The 20,589-nt window shown below is 34.8% G+C and overlaps 1 protein-coding gene across 5 annotated transcripts in view; it reads right to left on the bottom strand.

The window, feature by feature from the left end:
* Positions 1-20,589, bottom strand: part of NEK7 (NIMA related kinase 7) — a 150,384-nt gene that overhangs the window by 45,328 nt on the left and 84,467 nt on the right. For all 5 annotated transcript variants that reach the window (XM_017506068.2, XM_017506071.2, XM_037730489.1 and 2 more), the window contains 2 exons: positions 9,083-9,145; positions 7,473-7,583 (listed from right to left, as the gene is read on the bottom strand). In XM_017506068.2, the coding sequence (XP_017361557.1) occupies positions 7,473-7,583; positions 9,083-9,145 (174 nt within the window). The remainder of the gene's footprint in view (positions 1-7,472; positions 7,584-9,082; positions 9,146-20,589) is intronic.

The raw sequence follows: 20,589 nt of genomic DNA, 5'->3' as shown, positions 1-20,589 counted from the left end.
AAGATTTTTAAGTTATAATATTTGAAGATAACAGTTATCTCCAAAACATGGTTGACATTCTAGCTAATTTATTAATGTCTGTGGTGAGCAGAATTCTAAGATGTACCTCACTCCCCCAAATTCTCAAGTCTGGTTGTATAATTCCCTTCCCTTGAAACAGGGCATGTGAATATTATGAAATATTCTTCACATTTAATATAATGTTATGTAGAAGAAGGGATTTTTCAGATGTAATTAAGGTCCCTAATCTGCTGACTTTGAGTTAATCAAGAAGGACATTGGCCTGGATAGTGCTTACCTAATTGAGTGAGCCATTCAAAGAAGTCAAGAGAGAACTGAACCCAGAGAAACTCCCCTGCAGGTCTTATGGGAGCACAATGGCAGGCTGTAGAAAGGAATGTAGTAGAAAATGGCTGGGAGCCTTGAGAATCTGAGAATAGCCCCCAGTTGATAACCAGGAGGGAAGCAAGAACTTTAGCCATGTAACTTCAAGAACTGAATTCCCCCAACAACCAGCAAACATGGAAAAAGAAGCTCAACCTCAGTGAGCTCAAAGCCCCAAAGGGCATCTTGATTTCAATTTTCTAAGACCTTCAGCAGAGAATCCACTACTCCTGACCCACAGAAATGTAGAGTTAATAAATTTGTGTTGCTTAAAGCTGCTAAATTTGTGGTGATTTGCTACGCAGCAATAAAAAAATTAATACAAAATACAATTGTAAACACACAAAAAATCAGTATGTAAAATTAATTTTATGTATGTATGAAGAAAAATCGTTTTAAGGCTCCTACCAAATTCAAAAGGAATGACTCACAAGTGGCAACAAGGTAGAAAACACAAAGTCAGCAATTTAAGAAGATAGCTTAGGCCAGGCGCGGTGGCTCATGGCTGTAATACCAGCACTTTGGGAGGCCCAGGCGGGTGGATCACGAGGTCAGGAGTTCAAGACCAGACTGGCCAACATGGTGCATGGTAAAACCCCACTGCTACTAAAAAATACAAAAATTAGCTGGGCATGGTGGTTCGTGCCTGTAATTCCAGCTACCTGAGAGGCTGAGGTAGGAGAATTGCTTGAACCGGGACCCAGGAGGCGGAGGTTGCAGTGAGCTAAGATTGTACCACTGCACCCCAGCCTGGGCTACAGAGCGAGACTCTATTTAAAAAACAAAAACAAAAACATAGCCTATATCTAAATATACTAGAAATAAGAAGCAATAGTCTTAATTATTTATTTGGTGCAGTGCCTAACTTCTGGCAGAAGACAGGCATCCATTTAAATTATTTGTATTGCATATTTCACTAAAAAATATTTTAAGAATAATATTCGTTTCCTTCTTAGCCACTGTGATATGGTATGACATTCTCTGGCAGATAACAAACCTCTGAGTTTCTTCTCAAAATATTTATTAGGTTACATTTTGTTTTATTTCTATTCTAACAAAATAATTTTTTAAAAAATTTAATATTAAATATATACATTTATAATTTATTCTATTTGTCTCAAATTGACTTACCAACAGGCAGTTATAAATACAGGCACTTACAAATAGTTCAATGAATAAAGTATATTTTGTGAAATGAACTATTAAAATTTATAATATATTTTAGTAACATTTTCTATTGACAAGTTGAAATTTTAAAATCCTCTTATTTATATATTTTTGAGATTAATTTCCTCTACACTGGGTCTTGATCACCAAGTATGTTTCTTGACATCAGAATAGTAAAATAAACAGTATAATAAGGTATACTACAAAATGGAGCATCTATGAGTCCAATTTAACTACAATAAAGAAAATATATGGCATATACAGCACGATTTAACTAAAATCTGTTTTGTAACAAGAGTTAATTTTCCTTTAAAATTCTGATTACTGATAATGAAGAAATTATGATGAAAAATTCTAGATTTCCTTTTATCCTAAAACTCATCTGGGAAGTATTTCATCTGACCACAGCCTCAGGTATTCCTTTGTCACTAATTAGAGAAATACTGAATATTTCAACTATAAATTGCTTAATTATATTTGTCAGCCTGCTCTGAACCAATTAATTATTTACTTGTAAAAATCTTTGATGCAATGCTATCCAGAGGTTCATTTCTGGAATACAGACCAGCAGCTGTATTTCCTCTTCTACCCCAATTAAGCTGAAGACTTGAGATAGTGAAATACATTGTTATGATGTACAATGATTTACAATATTACTCACTATAAAGAAATGAATCATGTTCATTACAATTCAAACATTCACTGCTGTCCTTTATAAAGCTTGAAGTCCCTGTTCTGTTCCTTCACAAAGTAAGTTCCTATGATTTTTTTCCTGTTGTAATCTATTTTATAAAGAACTGCTTACAGAATAAGCATGTTCAGAAAACAATTTTAGAATTTCTTAACTCCCCAAGCCCACTACTGTAAAAACAAATACACTGAATATCACAGCAACTCTCTATGAGACCAGAGCGTAAAGCAGGAAGAAATCACTGTGACTGTTAGACAACCACTCATGTTATCTACTGAGCCCTGGAACAGAGAAATGTATCAGAGGTAAAACAACCAACTTATATACATCGATCTACTACAAATTTACTGAGGTCTGTACTATCAGCTAGTGGCTTCCCAGAAACTGAACATAGCCAGGTAAGCAAAGACAACATGGTCTCTGTGCTCAACAGAAATTTAAGTCTGATGGGAAATACAAACATCAATAAAATAATTACACACATAAATACATGATTATATTACTAAGTGCTACGTAGGAAGGGTACTCTGAGAGCACTTATACCATAAAATACTCTTATGAGTCAAAGAAAAATACTTGAACAAGTGATATCTAAGTTAAGAACTGAAGTACTAACAGAAATAAAGTCAGCCAAGAATGGAGGAGGAGAGCATCTCAGGTAGATGGAATTGCATACATGAATTCCCTGAGGAAGGAAAAAATTAAACACATTCAAGGAAATGAATGGCTGATATGCCACAGCAAGAGGGAAAACAGGAGTTAAATTCTACAGCAAATATATGCTGAGCACAAGCTCTGTGCCAGGCACTGCTCTAGGCACTTGGGATACGTGAATACATAAAGCAGAATCTGATCTTCTCTGAGGGAGCTTATCTTCTGAGGGAATCACACAAGGATTACTCAATCTTATCAAACATTTTAGTCTTTACTCTTAAAGTGAAACCCTAGAAATATTTTATTGAAAGGAGGTTTTTCATTTTTCTCTCCCCTCTACCGTCGTAAAGACTGATGGAGAAACAGATTTAAGGCATGGGTGCTGGGAGATAATTAAAAAGCTCTCACTCTCTCCAAATGAGGGGTGACAGGGAGAGCAATGGAAAGGGAGCTGGGTGGGGAAATTGGAAAGGCATTTAGAAGAAAAAATAAACAGAATCTGGTGAGATTGAAAAGAAGAGGTAAGGGAGAGTGAAATGTCAAATAAGAGTCCTGGTTTCCAGAGTGCACAACTAGATAAACTGGTGCCAAGCCTCAAGTTAGGGAACATGGGAGAACGGATAGTCTATAAGGAATTTGTTTACAGACATATTGAGCCACATGGAGTCAGAATTTAAAGACAGCTCCATATTAAAGATAAAAAATTGGAAGTCAACAAGAGTAGAGAGAGTAATTGAATCCATAGGTATAAATGTGAATATGAAACAACAACAACAAAAAAAAGTCAGGACTGAAACTTAAAATTCCATCATTAAAGGCCAGGAAGTAAAGAATGACTCAGTTAAGAAAAATGATAGTCTCCAGAGAGGTAGGAAGAAAATCAAGACACTGTGGGACTCAATAAGCCAGTGGAGGAGTATTTTAGAAAGAAGAGTATGTAAAGCAGAGCCAAATGCTTCTGAGAGATCAAGCACAATGAAGACTGGGCAAAGTCCTCTGGCTTTCAGGAGAGAGGTCATTGAAGAGCCATTATGTGTGGTAGGTTGGAAAGAGGGTCAGGAGTAAGTGTCCGTGAAGGAAAAAAAAGAACTAGGGTAGTAACTGAAGGAAAAGGCAGGCAGAGGTAAGGGTGGAAGGATTTAAGAAGATCTGAGATCATCTTATGTAAAATAGCAACACGAAGTCCAGGTGCAGTGGCTCACTTGAGCACTTTGGGAGGCTGAGGCAGGTGAACACCTGAGGTCAGGAATTTGAGATCAGCCTGACCATTATGGTGAAATCTCATCTCTATTGAAAATGCAAAATTAGGTGTGGTGGCGTGTGCCTGTAATCCCAGCTACTAGGGAGGCAGAGACAGGAGAATTGCTTGAACCTGGGAGGCGGAGGTTACAGTGAGCCGAGATCACACCACTGCACTCCAGCCTGGGTGACAGAGTAAGACTCCATCTCCAAAAAATTAATTAAATAAATAAAATAAAATAGCAACACACCTCCTCCAAACTCCTTATTGTCTTTCTTTAATTTTTCTTCATTGATTTTATCAACATCTGGCATATTATATATTGTACTTGCTTTTAGCATTTTATTTGACTTGCCACTGGAAAATAAGTTTCTTGAATGAATAAATGAATGAAAGTGAGACAGGTATGTGTACATGTGTATACATATAAACATGTTTAAACTAACAGTGACCTGAGAATATTTAAATGATGAGATAAGGAACTCAGAAGTACACAATGGTTGTGGATCTAGGACTGGGAACAGATAACGATAGGAATTAAGATTTCTGAGAATATGGGCAGAAAAAGGACAGAGAACCCAGGTGGAGGGGCACAGAACAATCCCTCCAGTCTAACAAGAATATGGTAACAGGAGAGAAGGAGGGGAGAACAGCAACAGACAGAAGTATGTCTATCAGGTTTGGTGATGGGAAAGTGAGGGCCCTCCTGTCTGGTGACTTCTATTTAGTATGTAAAACTAGAAGAATGAAGTCAACTTTGAAGAGTATAAAAGGGTAGATTTCTGTGATCCAAGGAGGCTAGAAGAAGAGTAGTGATCAGAGGCTTAAATGGAATAAAGAAAATGCGAATACTTATCAGATATCATACACGGGTACAGGCACAGATGGACGGGTATGTGTACATACATTTGTATATAAGTCTTTAAAAAGTATATATATAAACATACTATATTACTTAACCATCATAATAACCCTGTAGGACAGGTATTACTGATCCAATTTTATTGATGTGGAAGCTGGCTCAATCATTAAGACTAAATAACTAGGTCAAGATGATATAGGACCACTGATTAAAATCCTTTAACTGCCGTCAGAATTCACCAGTGTAGTTTCAGATGTCCTGTTATAATTTTCGATTATAACTCACACTTTTGTTTATATAACTTATGACAACTGTAGGTATGTAGTTTTATATTAGTATTTGTCAAATGCCTATTTCTCCCACTAGACAATGAGTTCTAAAAAGCAATAAACCATGTACCTGGCACAGAGTAAAATGTCTAATAAATGAAAAAATAAAATATAGAGCTATTTTTTTAAAAGCTACCAATTGGTATTAACTATTGAAGGGAATAATCTGGCAATGGTTACTCTGTTTTAAAATGTGCATATTCTTACTCAGTGATATTATTTATATGAATCTATATAATAGAAATAGACAATAGAGTATGTATATGGTTGTACTGATGTATATAAGGCTTTGTACTTGAGATTCCTCTGTAAGAATAAAAAATGAAAACAATCCAATTATTAACAAAGCAAAAATAAAATAAATTGTGATGTGTCTGAGAAAAAATGCATGATTAGTATAGATTTTTATATTTAAGTGTGTATAAAGATAGCAAGTAAAGTTGGGAAGGTTTTATGCACATAAAGGTTAGAGGTTATTTCTGGGACGTGGGAATGAAGGAGAAAAAGGAACGACCATATAGATAAAATTGGGTCAGTAACACCTGTCATATAGTGTTATTATGATGGTTAAGTACTATAATATGCAGTATGTTTATATATAATTTTTAAAGACATATGTACTAATGTATGTGCACATATCCATCCATCTATATCTGTGCCTATCTACCCAGGAAAACAGCCTTTATCTATAGTAAACCACCCAGGGAGCCAGCATGCTGTAATCTAGACTTGCAGGAAGCCAGACTGCTATCTCTAGTGACAATCTAGGAAGCTAAACAGTAACTTCTATAACAATTGATTAACAACTGACAGCTTCCCTAATTTTGTCACTGCTTCTAACTAGGACCAACCAGAGAAAGCCAAGTATGAACTTCTAACCAATCACAAAGACGCCCTATTTCTAGTCAGCTGGTCTATGGCTTCTCCATGCCAGCAGCTTTCCATCAGGGCATACCTGAAGGCTTCCCTTTTCTTCCCTCTATAAACGTTTCATTCCTTTACCTGCTTTTAATTCTCTGCCAAGATGCAGGTGATGATTGGCTGACTCCCGTGCTACAGAAAGCTCGAATAAATAGCCTTTGTTTTTCTCATTCAGTTATTCTCTGTTTCTAGATGGTTCAACTTGTCTTCCATAGTAATAGAAGTTTAACTAGACGCATGGTCGGCTGAATGAAGACTTTATTTTCCAGCCTTCCTTGCAGCTGGATAGGTACATGAGACTACTACATTCTGGCCAAGGGAATGAAGCTGAAAATGTTGTGTGGCAGGCAGCATGCAGGAATGTGCTTTAAGAGAAAGCCTGAATGTACTCCTTGTCCCTTCAAGCCTAGTGTGACTGAATAAGCTAGAAACAGGCTGGATTGCTAAAATAATTTTGACAGAGCAGAGCTACCATACAGGCCCAACTTTTATGTGACAGAGAAGTAAGAACAATAACAATAATAATGGCAGCAACAGCTACATTTACATAGCCTTACAATGTGTGAGGCATTCTTCTAAATTCTTAACAAATATTAATTCAACCATTAAAATAATCCTGTGAAACAGGTTCTATTATTATTGTGTTTTTTAGAAGATGTGACACAGAGAAGCAACTGGCCCAAAGACAAAATTTTTAAGCTACTGTTGCTTATGGGTTTCTATTAATTGCAGCTGAACTTAAACCCAATTAATATGCCCTTAGAAAAGAAAGCTAAATAACTTTTATGTGGCCAAGGTAGGGGTTGATATCCAAGGTCTGACTGCAAATCCCACTTTCTTTGATGGATCCCTCCCAGAAATAGGTCAGGCTGCTCTAGAATCACTTTCTACCTCTTTTACTCATGTCCAGAGACATAGGATCAAGGGTCTGCTCAGAGAATCAAACAGCAAAAATGTAACTTGACTTACAGAAGACAAGTATGTTGGCCTCTTTCCAAGTTGGTTTTGGGGTGTTCAGATTTTTAAGCTGACCAGTGTAAATATCACCAAGTAAACCAGTTTCAGAATTATGATCACTAATCATCTATTTATTACATATCTACCAGATAAGCCTTGCATTGAGGTCTTTAGTTTAAAACACCTAATATCCCTATATATAGTTTAACAGGCAATTCTATTAGGGAAAAAAAAAAACCAAAACGTTAACATTTTTAAAAAACTTACCTTTATCATTCTGGATAGGTCGCCAGCATCTGCCAGTTCCAACACTATGTTTAGTTCATTATCTTCAATGAATGAGGCATAATATTTTATTACATTTGGATGGTTGAGTTGCTGAGAAAATAAAACAGGCATCAGAAGGTTTTTTTTACTGTAAATTTCCAAGAATCACTTACAGTTTTGCAACTTAAGAACAAACAACCGCATTTTTTAAATTACAGAAATCTTAACATGACAGTATATTTTTCTTTAGTGAATTTTGAAACAAATACGGCAATTATTAAAAGTAAACCCCAGGTATAAATTAACTTAATCTTAATATTCTTTATTAGGAAGAATATATTTTATACTTAAATTTTAATTTAAAAGTACCGCTATGCCCAATAAGCGTATCAACAGATGCAAGAAGTAAATGACAGAATTAGGTCACCAACTGCTAAAAATTACATCCTTCAAAATGAGAACTTTCATTTAGGAACACTCAATGATAAATAAAGATCCCTTTTTACTCCTACTTTGAAGTTACAGCTGGTCCTAGAATAACTCCAGCTAGTAGACAAAACACAGTTGGTATCTACTATGCTATATCTTATATCTACCTATTGCTTTTATATCAAATAATATAAGCATACAAGACTTATTTATGTGAGCCAATTCATAAAATCATCCCTAAGAAAAATTTTTCCCTGTATAAATATATGTATCAGTCCCTACTCATTTACAATCTTTTTGTTCAATCTTTAAACACATTAATACAAGATGAATTGTTTCTCAGAGAAATTATGTAGGACGTATGGGTAACTTTCTCCAACCTAAAGTTTTCTCCCCAAATTTCCTAGGATGACATGCTATTTCTACAGCAAAAGTTTATATATTTAAGCCAGCTACTTCACGTGCCAGGAAATAACTACAATTAACAAAACAGTCAGAAAACACAGTTTATTTTGACCTTACTCTTTTCCTTTCTGTAAATCTGGTTCATCTTAGGCACTAACACAAATGGACAGCATTAAAAAAACAACCAAGTCTTAGCTAAAAGCTAAAAATACAACATAAGCCATGGCATTTCTCAAAAGAAACTTCACTAGAAAAGAATCAGTGCAAAAATAACTGAAATCTCAGTGATATTCTTAGTGGATGAGAAACTAAAAAGCTAATTCCTGGCATACTCTATATGCATTCTCTCTAAATCTGGAAAAAGGTTTTGAAACATTAGAAGATGCATGTGAACCATTTGGATTAGCCCACATTCTCAATATAATACATGTGGAGATAATACTCATTTGTATTTATATTACTTAACCGTTAGAATATGTCTTGTTGCGGTGATCAAGAAAAAAAATTCTTCAATGTTTTATGCCCATTTTATCTATTTCCTAGTTTGAAATGAGAAACAAAAGCTGATCCTACCAAACGTTCTGATCACATTGTTTAACAACAAATCCAAAAAATAATTACATTCTTCAATATACTGAGATTCAACCTTACATAACATTACCTGAAATCAGTGTAGCATCTTAAAAATCTTTTTGTGTTTAAGTGTGATGTTTTAGTAAATCACTTTTATCACCATGTCCAGATATGTTCAAAATAGTCAACAGTTTGTTATTTACCTTAAGAAGATCTATTTCTTTGATACAATCAGCACGTGCTTTGGCATCCATTAAATCAAATATCTAAAAATAGAACCCAGAATTATTTAATAAAATGATAACCTATGGTTCAAGCTATCATGTAAATTCATTTTTAATACTCTACATGTAATTATATGTACACTAAGGAATTTTCTTTCTGATTATGGAGGTCTGTAGGCATCTTATGTTACCAACAATGCTTATATTTTTGGCAGTCAAAATTTAAAAATGGATAAAGAGAAGTTAGATAACCCTGAGTAGGTCTTAAGCTCCAGTAAACAAAATTAAAGTTGTGATTATTAAGATGATAAAGTAATGGCTAATATATGATGAGCAATCAATATATGCTAGATATACTGCACAACCTTATGAGGATGATAATAGTAGTATTCCCATGTTACAGAAGAAGAGAAGCTTTAGAAAGTTAAGAGACTGACAAAAGGTCACACAGCTAATCAACAGAGCAAGCAGAATTCATTCTTATCCAACTAGAACCCAAGTACTGAACCATTCATCTGTTCCACCAGATCACGTCTAAAAGGTCTGAAGTATGCATTCTTGACAAGGGTGGTATTATTCCAAGGGGGTGAAAAATGGTCCTTTGAGGAGAAGGGTGACAAAATTTTACGCTATTAAGTATAAAGCATAGATACACATACAGTACTGCAAATAAATAGATATACGGTATTTGCGGTATTAAAATTTCATGGGTGGAGGTAATTAGGAAAACATGTCTAAAAAGGCAGCTTGGGGGAAAGACAATGAAAAAAAGTTTGAAAAATATTAACTATTGTTAAAAACATAAAAATAAATAATACAATCAAAAAGATATTTCATGTGTCTCTGAAAACACAAATCCTCAACGTTCTAAGCGTGTGGAAAATAACATTAAAAAGATATCTTAGAGACTGTACACATACACACAAAACTAAGTCAATACTGCAAGCTGATTAAAACACTGATTACATAATAAATAAAAAAATTAATGACATTTTTAGTCATCAGCTTGATCAAGTCTTCCTGATTCAGCCAGCCAACATTCCAGGAAAAGAAGGTACAATGTGAAAGGAGTGACAGAATCCAAGTCTTTTTAATTAAAGAAGTAGTTATTAGACACCTACCAGAGAGGGTTGGCCTCTTTACATATGATGTTTAAACTTCCTCGCAATCTTATAAAATAGATAGTAATGGTCCCGATGCCAAGATGAGGATTAAGGCTCAAAAAGATTAAATAATATGCTTATGATCATAAAACTAGTAAGGGACAGAATTAGGACTTGAAGCCATATTGTTCTAGCTCCACAGTCAGCGTTTTCGCAATTAGCCAGGCTGTTATGAAATCTAATGCATACGCAACTAACTAATAAGTATTAAAATATATGCATGTGCAAACTGTAGTATTAGAAACCTACGGAAGGAGTTCCTCTCATGTAGGGAGGGGGTAACATTAGAGGTGAACCTTGAAAGAATTATAGGATTCTGCCAGCCAGAAACAAAAGATACCTAATGCATGAAAGTAAATAAAGATTAAGGGCATATAATTACAGCTTCTAAGAGGCAACTTTTTCTAGGTATCATTCTTAATATCCAAAGATACACGAAGTTCTGATTTTTTCTAAATTAAAAAAATGAAGAAATTAGATAAGATTATAAAACAGAACTAAAACCCATAAACTCACTGCCTTAAAGAATTTTAGCTGTGCTCAGTCCCTTCCATTTCTTGTAAAAATACATGTGCTTTTCACACAGTGAAAATAACAGTATATAAAATTATATATATGCTTTTTCACTAACATTATATCAAAATAGTTTCCTATTTTGTTTCTACTACTTCTAATGAAAACTTCAAACATCAAATTTACATTCTGCAACTTTTAATGTAAAACAGTTGAGCACTGTATATTGTTAAGATTTGAAAAAATATAAAGCCTTACCTTAGTTAATGGTTTACAAAAAGAGACAGGCTAGATTACATCAAAGTCTCTCCCGCTTAATCAAATAACAGAAGAACTATGTATGCTGGTACATATATTAAAAATACTAACTTCTTTTTTCTTCATTAGCAGTAATTCTAACCATGTCAGCCACAGTGAACTCACGTTAACTACCATGATTTCAGAATGGAATGCAATGGAACAACAGCAAGGAAAGGAAAAGGGGGAAAAAAAAAGGAAGGTCTATGAGTGGCAAATCACTGCCACAAAGTTTGCATAAACTATCTAATGAGATATGTTTTGGCACACATGAAGCTGTTGTATACATCAAACTTTAACAAATGGGCTAATAGGTTAGATATAAATGGACACCAGTGGCACGGGTTAAAAAAAAATACCAGTATTATAGAACAAACCATATGACTCCATTAATGGAAAGAAGAAAAAACCTTGCTGAAATTCTCTCGAAGAGCACCATACTTTTACTCTATACATAAATGATTAATATGAATAAGTACTGAGTACTAACAACCTGAAACTGTTAATGTCCATGCTTTCTACATATAAAAATCCATGCTGAATGCCATCTTACTATCACATTTCATTACAGATACAAATAAGAAAACCATCTTGCAGTGCTTTAAGATGTACAGTGTCAGATGCAGAATGCAACACAGAAAATTAACATGCAGTTTGTAAGTGCTACTTGTATCAAGTGATGTAAGAACGTTAACGGGGGTGAGTATGGCTGGTTGGTAGGGCTCTCACTAGCTGATTTATATAAGCAGGAATGCGTAATGCCCTTCAGCAAAAAAAATATATATATATGTATAAAAATAAGTACAATTGAAAGTTCTTGACTTAAAGGAATAAGCTTTACATCTAGCAATTTCACATAGAAATGCCATTCATTCCCCAAAAGGGATTACTATATCACATGTTAAACCATAAAACAAACACTAATGGAAATCGAAAAATTTGAACTTGATGTTAGTTATAGGTATGAAACACACACACACAGACTACCTGCACTTTAAAATCAAAATGGCATGATAAATAAATAACTGACTCTTGACACATCACGAATGCTGATGTCATTGTCAGGAAATGCTAGTTACAAGGAATTTGAGATAACTCAAAGATATGCGGGAAAGCACAAAATTGTGTCCCAGATCTTGATGGAATTCCTGGTATTTTGTTTGTTTGTTTTAGGAGACAGAGAAAAAATAATGCCCATATAGTACCAGTAATTAAAATGAAGAAACTCACAAACTTGGAGATATATATAACATATAAATAAAACATATATATATATATATAAAATCTTTCAGTAATCAATGTCTCTATGATGTGGAACAACGTTTTTAAAAAACAACAGAGGGTGGTTGAGATGAGAATGAATGATATGTGTAAGATTTTAGGAAACCATAACGAGATATAAAATATCAAGACAGGAACATGCTACATAGAAAATCTTTAATTCAGGTTATAAAAATTAATTTACAATTACAAACTGACTAATTTTTTTTTCTTTTTTTTTAAATTGTACTTTAGGTTCCAGGGTACATGTGCAGATCATGCAGGATTGTTGCATAGGTACATACATGGCAAGGTGGTTTGCTGGCTTCCTCCCCTCCTCACCTGTATCTGGTATTTTTCCCCATTTTACCCCTCCCACCCCCGCTGTCCCTCCCCTAGTCACGCCCAGCTGACTGCAGTTTGTGCTGCTCCCCTCCCTGTGTCTACGTGTTCTAATTGTTCAACATACACTTATGAGTGATACCATGTGGTGTTTGATTTTCTGTTCTTGTGTCAGTTTTCTGAGAATGATGGTTTCCAGATTCATCCATGTCCCTATGAAGGACACGAACTCATCATTTTTTATGGTGATAAAAACCACATAGTATTGCATGGTTTATATGTGCCACATTTTCTTTATCCAGTTTATTGTCGATGGTCATTTGGGTTGGTTCCAGGTCTTTGCTATTGTTAACAGTGCTGTAATTGACTTTTATTTTTAACTGAAATTTCAATAATATCAAAAGTCACTCCTCAAATGCAGGGAGAAATAAGCATTGTTGATACATCTAAAGCAAAACTAAATTCTGAGCCAAATACATTTACAAATACATTTAACTCGAAATTCAGAAGTATCTTATCTTTCTTTTTCTCTTAGCCAGCAAGTCAAGACAAAAATAAATACTTAATCTTTAGATTAAGTCATTCCCAAACAAAGATTCAAAGCTGTCTGGTGATTTTATGAGCAAGAAAAAGCAGTGTGTCTTGGGTAAAAATATGGACTTTGTAAGAATATCTTACATATAATATGTACAAACAAGTCTTCAGGAGGTATCATTTTCATTCAGCTCTACCAAAGTTTCTTCAGGTTTTTAAACTCATACTTGGTAAGAGCAAGAGATGAGCTGTGGTTAGGCAAATAATGACTGATTAATTCTTGGTATTCTCTGAATCACTTTAAAGGTTTGCTTTTGTCATCTTAAAATTTTGCCAAAATTACTCATAGCTAATGAAACCGAAAAGGTTAACACTAGATTTCTTAAAAAGAAATCAGAATCCTTCAAGTAACTTAAGAGAAATGCCCTTAAAAAGACATGTGTCAAATTGTTAGAAGACCATTTAAAATGCAGAAAAGTACTTAAAATGATATAGTAAGCAAGTCTGATAAACCCAGTATATCTCATTTTAAATAAATGTTACACAGATGGAAATGTTAACTAAATACCTCCTGGCCCTCACCAATTTACAGAGCCTGAACAAAGAACTAGCACCAAGTCTCTAAAGTGAGTAGTTCTGTTGTCCATGAGGCAGGTCTGCATTCCTTCTCCTTCTGATCTCGCCCTGGATGATGCCACTGTTATTCATACTGTTCTTGCCTCTCTGAGCCCGGTAGTATAATGATGCTTCTGTCTCTGTATTCACATTGTCCAGTTGCTGCAAAGATATTCCTCAACCTTTGTTGGTAGGGAAGAGAAGAAGAAAGGGAGCCCTAAATCTCTCCTCCACATAAGAAGTACTTTTGCTATCAGCCTGCAAATTTCCGGTTCTCTTCTTAGCTGACTGGTAGGCAAAGACTTTCCCTTTCAGAGCCTCTCTCTTTTATTTGAAGGGGTAGAAGATGGGTGACGGGGTTAGAAAATCTGTAGCAGAAGGGCCGTGGCCTCTCTATACAGAAATCACAATCACTGAACCAAGTAATCTCCAAGTAATTAAAGCCTCTACCACTAGCTCTTTCCTGTCTAAATCCAAAGGCATTCTAACCGGTGTCTCCACTGGTTTCTGCTGGGGTAGGGAAGGGGACAGAACTTAAGCAAGGTGAGTCCATGAAGAGCCAGAAACTTTGCACCTAGTTTTATAATCCAGTTTCTGTCAACCTCCTCCATCATCCTAAGGCATCAACATGTCTGAACTAGAAATTAAAAGATCAGGGCTCAATTTCTTTCTTGCAAATTCCTTACATCTCTGGCAAATCATGATATGAAGCTAGGTATCTGTTTGAATCACTAGAAAAAAATCTTTGTTTCCAAAGGAATGCCTTTTAACCCATAGGCCAGGATATACTAGTCTAACTTCCAGTCCATCAGTAAGCTCTGTTCAATGAATTTCCTTAAAATTAGAAAATTAGAAAAATTATTATAAATTTTTTATTCTGATTTGTGAGAACTTGTAGCACAACAAAACTTAGTCAGGGCTGAGGCTACAGATTAAAGAACCACTCTACAGAAGTATACTGGAAGCCATGAGTGAGAATATGGGTATAGAAGAAGCAACAACAACAACAAAATCTTTATCTTAACTGTGAGAAATATGACAAAAGGCGTAGAAAAAGGAGGAACAATTGAGGAGGATACAAAAAGGACATCTAGAGAGGTAGGAGAAGCAAGCCTGTGCAGTCACAGAAAATAGGAGAGGCGAGTTTTAAGAGAGCTATTGGTACTAAAGCAACAGGTTCTATGGAGATATGAGTAGGAAAGTGAACTGATGAATAATGATTCTTATTCACTGTTAATATTATTATTTGCAATATTTGACATTGTTATTGTTTACTGAATACAATAATATGTTCTATGCAAATAATAGTGGTCTATGCAATCTTAAAAAAAAATCAGACTTCATCACTCACTTGTATAAACCCCTTTAGGCCATTCATACGTTTATAACAACACATAACATATAAATTACATATAAACCTCTCTCCACGGCCTACAAACAAAACTCTCAAAAATCTGATTCCCATCTAGTTCTGTAACCCCATGCTACTTCTCTCTGTCACTCCATTCACTAAAATCACAAGGATTTGCTCTTAGTATACTTTAAATCCGTCCCATTGTTGAGAGCCTTTCTGTTTGCTGTTTGCTTTTTTTTTTTTTTTTTTTGAGACAGAGTCTCATTTTGTCGCCAGGCTGGAGTGCAGTGGCGCGATCTCGGCTCACTGCAACCTCCGCCTCCCAGGTTCAAGCGACTCTCCAGCCTCAGCCTCCCAAGTAGCTGGGATTACAGGTATGTGTCACCATGCCTGGCTAATTTTTGTATTTTTGGAAGAGATGGGGTGTCACCATGTTGGCCAGGATAGTCTCGATCTCTTGACCTACTGACTTGTCCGCCTCAGCTTCTCAAAGTGCTGGGATTACAGGCATGAGACACCACGCCTGGTTCTATGGCTAGAACCTTCCTATCACTACTCTTCAGGTAACTGACTCCTTATCCTCCACCTCAGCTTAAATTTCACATCCTCAGAGAGACCTTTGCTACACACTCTAAAATGTTCTCCTCCAGTCTGTCTCTAATACCACAGTATGGTCATTTCCTTTTTGCCTACAATTATTTGCTTGTCTATTTCCCCCACAAACATGTTGGATTTAATTACTGTGTCCCTAGTGTCAAGTACAGTGTCTGCCATATAGTAGATCCTCAATAAACATTAAATGAACATAATAAAAATCTTCAACAGAGAATATAAACAGTTGCTTCAGTTATATTTATCCATGTAGCATGGCCACTAGAGGAGTTTATAATTAAAATTTTTTAAAAATAAACTCATACAGTGAAAATATGCATTATCATACTAATAACCCTAAGGTACCAAAAGATGAAAAAGAAAAGAAACTCTGGAACATCAAAAAAGGACAAAGGACTAAATTATTTCAGTGATGTCCCCTTTATTACTTAAACACTTTAACATTAGTAATCTATTTATACTATATAGGAGCATTCATTATAACCCCAAAATGTTAAACATTCAATAAAATTGGAAATTTTCTGTTTCTCATATGTTTAGAAATGCTTAAATAAGATTGCAAGTACAAGTAATTAAAATTAAAAAGCCTTAATTTTTAAGATAAAAGTCTATTACACCTTAACAAGTAAAAACTAATATTAATTTACTAAATTGTCCTGTAATTTTTTAAAATGTCATTTATGAATTGTTCTTACAAAAAAAGCTTAGTTTTCATTCATTCAAATAACAATTGGGAAATTGAAAGGACGTTTATAGAGATTAAATGATGAAGTTCATAAAAGCTGTGAGATAAATTTATTAATCACACTGAACACCGAAAAAGAGACTGAACATAGAGCCACCGAGGTTATAAATATGTTAAAAGCACTCTAGCATTATGGAAGCACTACCATTGTCCACAAATTTCTGATCATATATAATCCTAATTTCTAATTATATATCTAATTTAGATTCTAATTAGGATTAGATAATCTAATCCTAATTTCTAACTTCATATCTAATTTAGATTTATGCAAACATGCAGAATCTAAAATCTAAAATTAACATGGTAAAAAGTAACTTATTAATAAAAGTTAAAAAGTTATTTTCTTGAAAAATGCTTTACAGCAACTAGCAAACATAAGTAAATAAAAGGAAAGCATTCAACATCAAAGAATACTTTGGGGAAGACTTTTTGAGATCACCTGAATAAAAAGGTGAATCTGTACAATATTATCACTTTATGTTTATTTGTATAATAAATACATAAAGTATGTTTTTTAGCTTTTCTTCCTAAAAATATTCTCACTGACAATGTCTGCCACACAGTAAAATAGTGTTATCTAGAAACATAGTTAAGAGTAAACAAAGAGAAATTAAGGATCAATGGATAAAGGATCAAAATACCTCACATATTATTTAAAAATGAGAGTAACAACTGTCTAAGAACTAAGGAACAGTAAGATCCAAAATGTACATTACTATAACACTATGTCAGATTGATAAAATAAAAACCAACTTTAATCCTATAGCTCTAATCAATGAGCAAAATATATAAAATAGAAATTGCACATACCAAATCAAAGTAAGTTTTTGATAATCTTCCAATACAAAGAACTTAATTTTTGAGAGCCAGCTCACAAACTCTGTGGAGCCTCTTTCCTAAGCTCCTCCTCAGACCTGTTCTCCTCAAGCCTGCTCCTATCACAGTGCCTATCTCATTATTTTAGGTGTCTTTGTTGTACCCTAACTAGAATCACATGAATCCCATTATCTTCATCCTAATCTTCCAAAACCCTTACACACTGACCAATAAACATTAGATGATCAATAAATACCGGAGAAATGAATTTAATGATCAGCAGAAATAGAAGCATTGAAGAAGGAGGCAACAGACAAAAGCAAAGTTGGTACAGACAATTTCAAAACTGTTCTATTAGTTAAGGCACCATCTTATTTTTTTGCAAATGAACCATGATGGGATACAGGTAAATCTTCCAAAAGATTGGTTAATGTTGCCATATACTGTAGAGTCTCAGATCTCTTTATAATTTCCAGGAAGTAACATGCCTTTAGAACACACTCTTCTTTCCAATACAGGTAACAGGCAAACCTGTAGGAAAGTGGCCAGAGTTGAGCACATCCTTTGTTAAAGGCCCCGAATAAGTAAATTAAATGGAGTGGCATAAAGTAGGGAAGGGCCTTGAAAACTAAGCTGAGGATTCTGGACAGTATCTCATTAAAAATTCATAAGCAGAGAAATGAATAATAAAACCAATACTTCAGTTTATGAACTCAACCAAAGTATTCAAGAAGGAATCTAGTGGACCTGCGAATAGTAATACAGTTCTTGAGACAAGTAATATAGCCTTAAAATAACAAGTTGCATGAGGAAATTCAATATTTGATTCTTTAGAGTTTTTTTGAAAGAGCTGGGTTAGCATTCTACAAAAAGGAAAAGCATTGGTCAGCAGTATTTTTCAATTTTTTATTTTAAGCTGCAGAGATTACTTTTTAAAAAGAAAGAACCTTGGGTTTCCCTGTTCAGTACAGTGTAATAGGTCACAAGAATCAATAATATGTCTAAAATGCAAATATATTTCTCCTTACAAAGGTTTAAGGCATTGCTCCCTAATAAATAAGCTAAGAATATCTGCACAATATCATTTCTCTCTTCTATGAAGCAATTAGGTTTAAATTAGAAGATGTCACAATATCAACACTAAAGCAAAAAGGAATGGGATAATCCAAAACAAACTTTAACTTCCTACTTTGAGGTTTATCACAGTGAAAAAGAGAAGCATCTAGAGGGTAATATAAAATTAATACTGACTGGAAATAAAACTGTGCAAATTAACTCACATGTATTCACACTTCCAATCAATACAAAGAAAAATGCAGGCAAGAGCTCTTTTCTTCCTCCCTCCATCCCTTCCTCTATTCTTTCTTTCTTTCTATTTCTAATGACAAGTTTCCGCAATGTAAAAAATAATCACAGGAGACAGAATTGAGCCCTCTTTTCCACACTCAGAATCAGAGAAGGAATCCAAGAATCCCCAGAGACCTCCAAATGGATCTCAATCTATCCATCCTCCCATCCTGATGACCTGTGGCAGACTGGCAGCTTTGTTCTCTCCAGTCTATTCTGTACGTTGAGCCTGTAATTTTGTTTTAAAAATAATGGATTTTGAAGAGTGTTATCCTACTTGAGAGTCCATACTGCATCCTCGATTGCCTACGGTTCAAATTCCTCTGCCTGGCTCCAAAGCTCACAATCTGGGCTCACATTTACAGCCTGGCTTAGGTTCCAATTCCACCAATTCCAGCAGCTCAAACTGACATCTCCATTCTGTGAACTCTTATTTCAATCAGGAACCCATGCCACAGGGTTTAACATTAAATTGTTCTAGATGGGTTCTTTTTCCCCTGGAGGGCAAGAATAATACCACATTTCTTTTTTATTTCCCTGGGTCCTCAGAGATCATAGTAGAAATTTAATACATTTTAAAAAATGAATCAAAGAGTTCTTTTATAAGGGAATAATAGCTCCAAAAGTAATCTCTTTCACAAACTCTAATAACTACGTTCTATATTGTGTTTTCTTAAGTTTTGAATGGCATATTAAAACAGAGAAGACTGCAATTCTTATATGCTGCTGGTGAAAACATACACCAGTGCAACTTTGGAAAACAACTTGGCATTAACTTGCGGTACGCATGCATCCTCTGTGGCTCATCATTTCCATTCTTAAGCACAAATAAGAGAGAAATTCTTGTATGTGTATACTAGGAAAGGCACAAGAATATCAGAGAAGCATTGTAATAGCAAATAACCATAAACAACTTAAACAACAATCAACAAGAACTGAATATTATACAGTAGCAAAAAGGATAAAGTACAGCACATGCACCACTAATTGCTCAAACATGATGCTATGTGAAAAAAGCAAGCTCTAAGTGTGTGTGTGTGTGTGTGTGTGTGTGTGTGTGTGTGTGTAAAATGCTTATATAAAATGTTTCATTTATGTAAAATTCAAAAAAATGCAAAAGTAAATAATAGACTTTGCTTTAGAAATTCATACCAGTGTAGGAAAAACTATAAAGAAAAACAAAGGAATGATAAACATTAAATTCAGGATATGATTATCTCTGAGGGAAGGGAGCGGCAGACACACGTCGAAATATTTTTCATGTTTACGTCTTAAGCTGGCTTGTGGATATGGAGGTATCTCTATTATTGTTTCTCTCTAACACATATACCAGATAAAACCTTTTATAAATCATCAATATTTCATTTTTAAATGTAAATTAAACTGTTCATCTCTATACTGGCTGTCACAAGTATACTAATCAGCTTAAGAAGTTTAAAAAAATACAAAAAAATTTAGATTTCACAGGTCTCTGCAGAGAAAAGATACAGGATCTGCAAAGCAGGATGGGCTACAGCAGGTGTAAAGAATCACTATTACCTTAATTGAAAGAGGGAAGTAAAAGTATATGATTTACTGTGTGATTCATTGTTTGATGTCACATACACTGGAAGGCAGAAAGACAAGTACTTTCTAGGCCAGAGGATCTCATTAGGTCAGTGAAACATTCAGGGCTCTGGCAAGTGAGCATTCCAGCGTCGCTCAGTGGGACTGCGACTCCAGGGCTAGGGCAGGACTTGGAAAGAGGAGCTGGAGCAAGATAAATGAACTTGAGAAGACAGAAAAGGATCTGGATTAGGGAGCAAAGCTGATTCCAGAATGACACAAATACAATAAAGGATTTTAAAGCTGGGTATCAATGTTCTAATTTTATCCGCCTCATTTTTTT

The sequence above is a fragment of the Cebus imitator genome, unplaced genomic scaffold (genome assembly GCF_001604975.1).
Source record: "Cebus imitator isolate Cc_AM_T3 unplaced genomic scaffold, Cebus_imitator-1.0 Scaffold347, whole genome shotgun sequence".
Taxonomy (NCBI): Eukaryota; Metazoa; Chordata; class Mammalia; order Primates; family Cebidae; genus Cebus; species Cebus imitator.
This window is presented reverse-complemented; position numbering and strand designations above follow the sequence as displayed.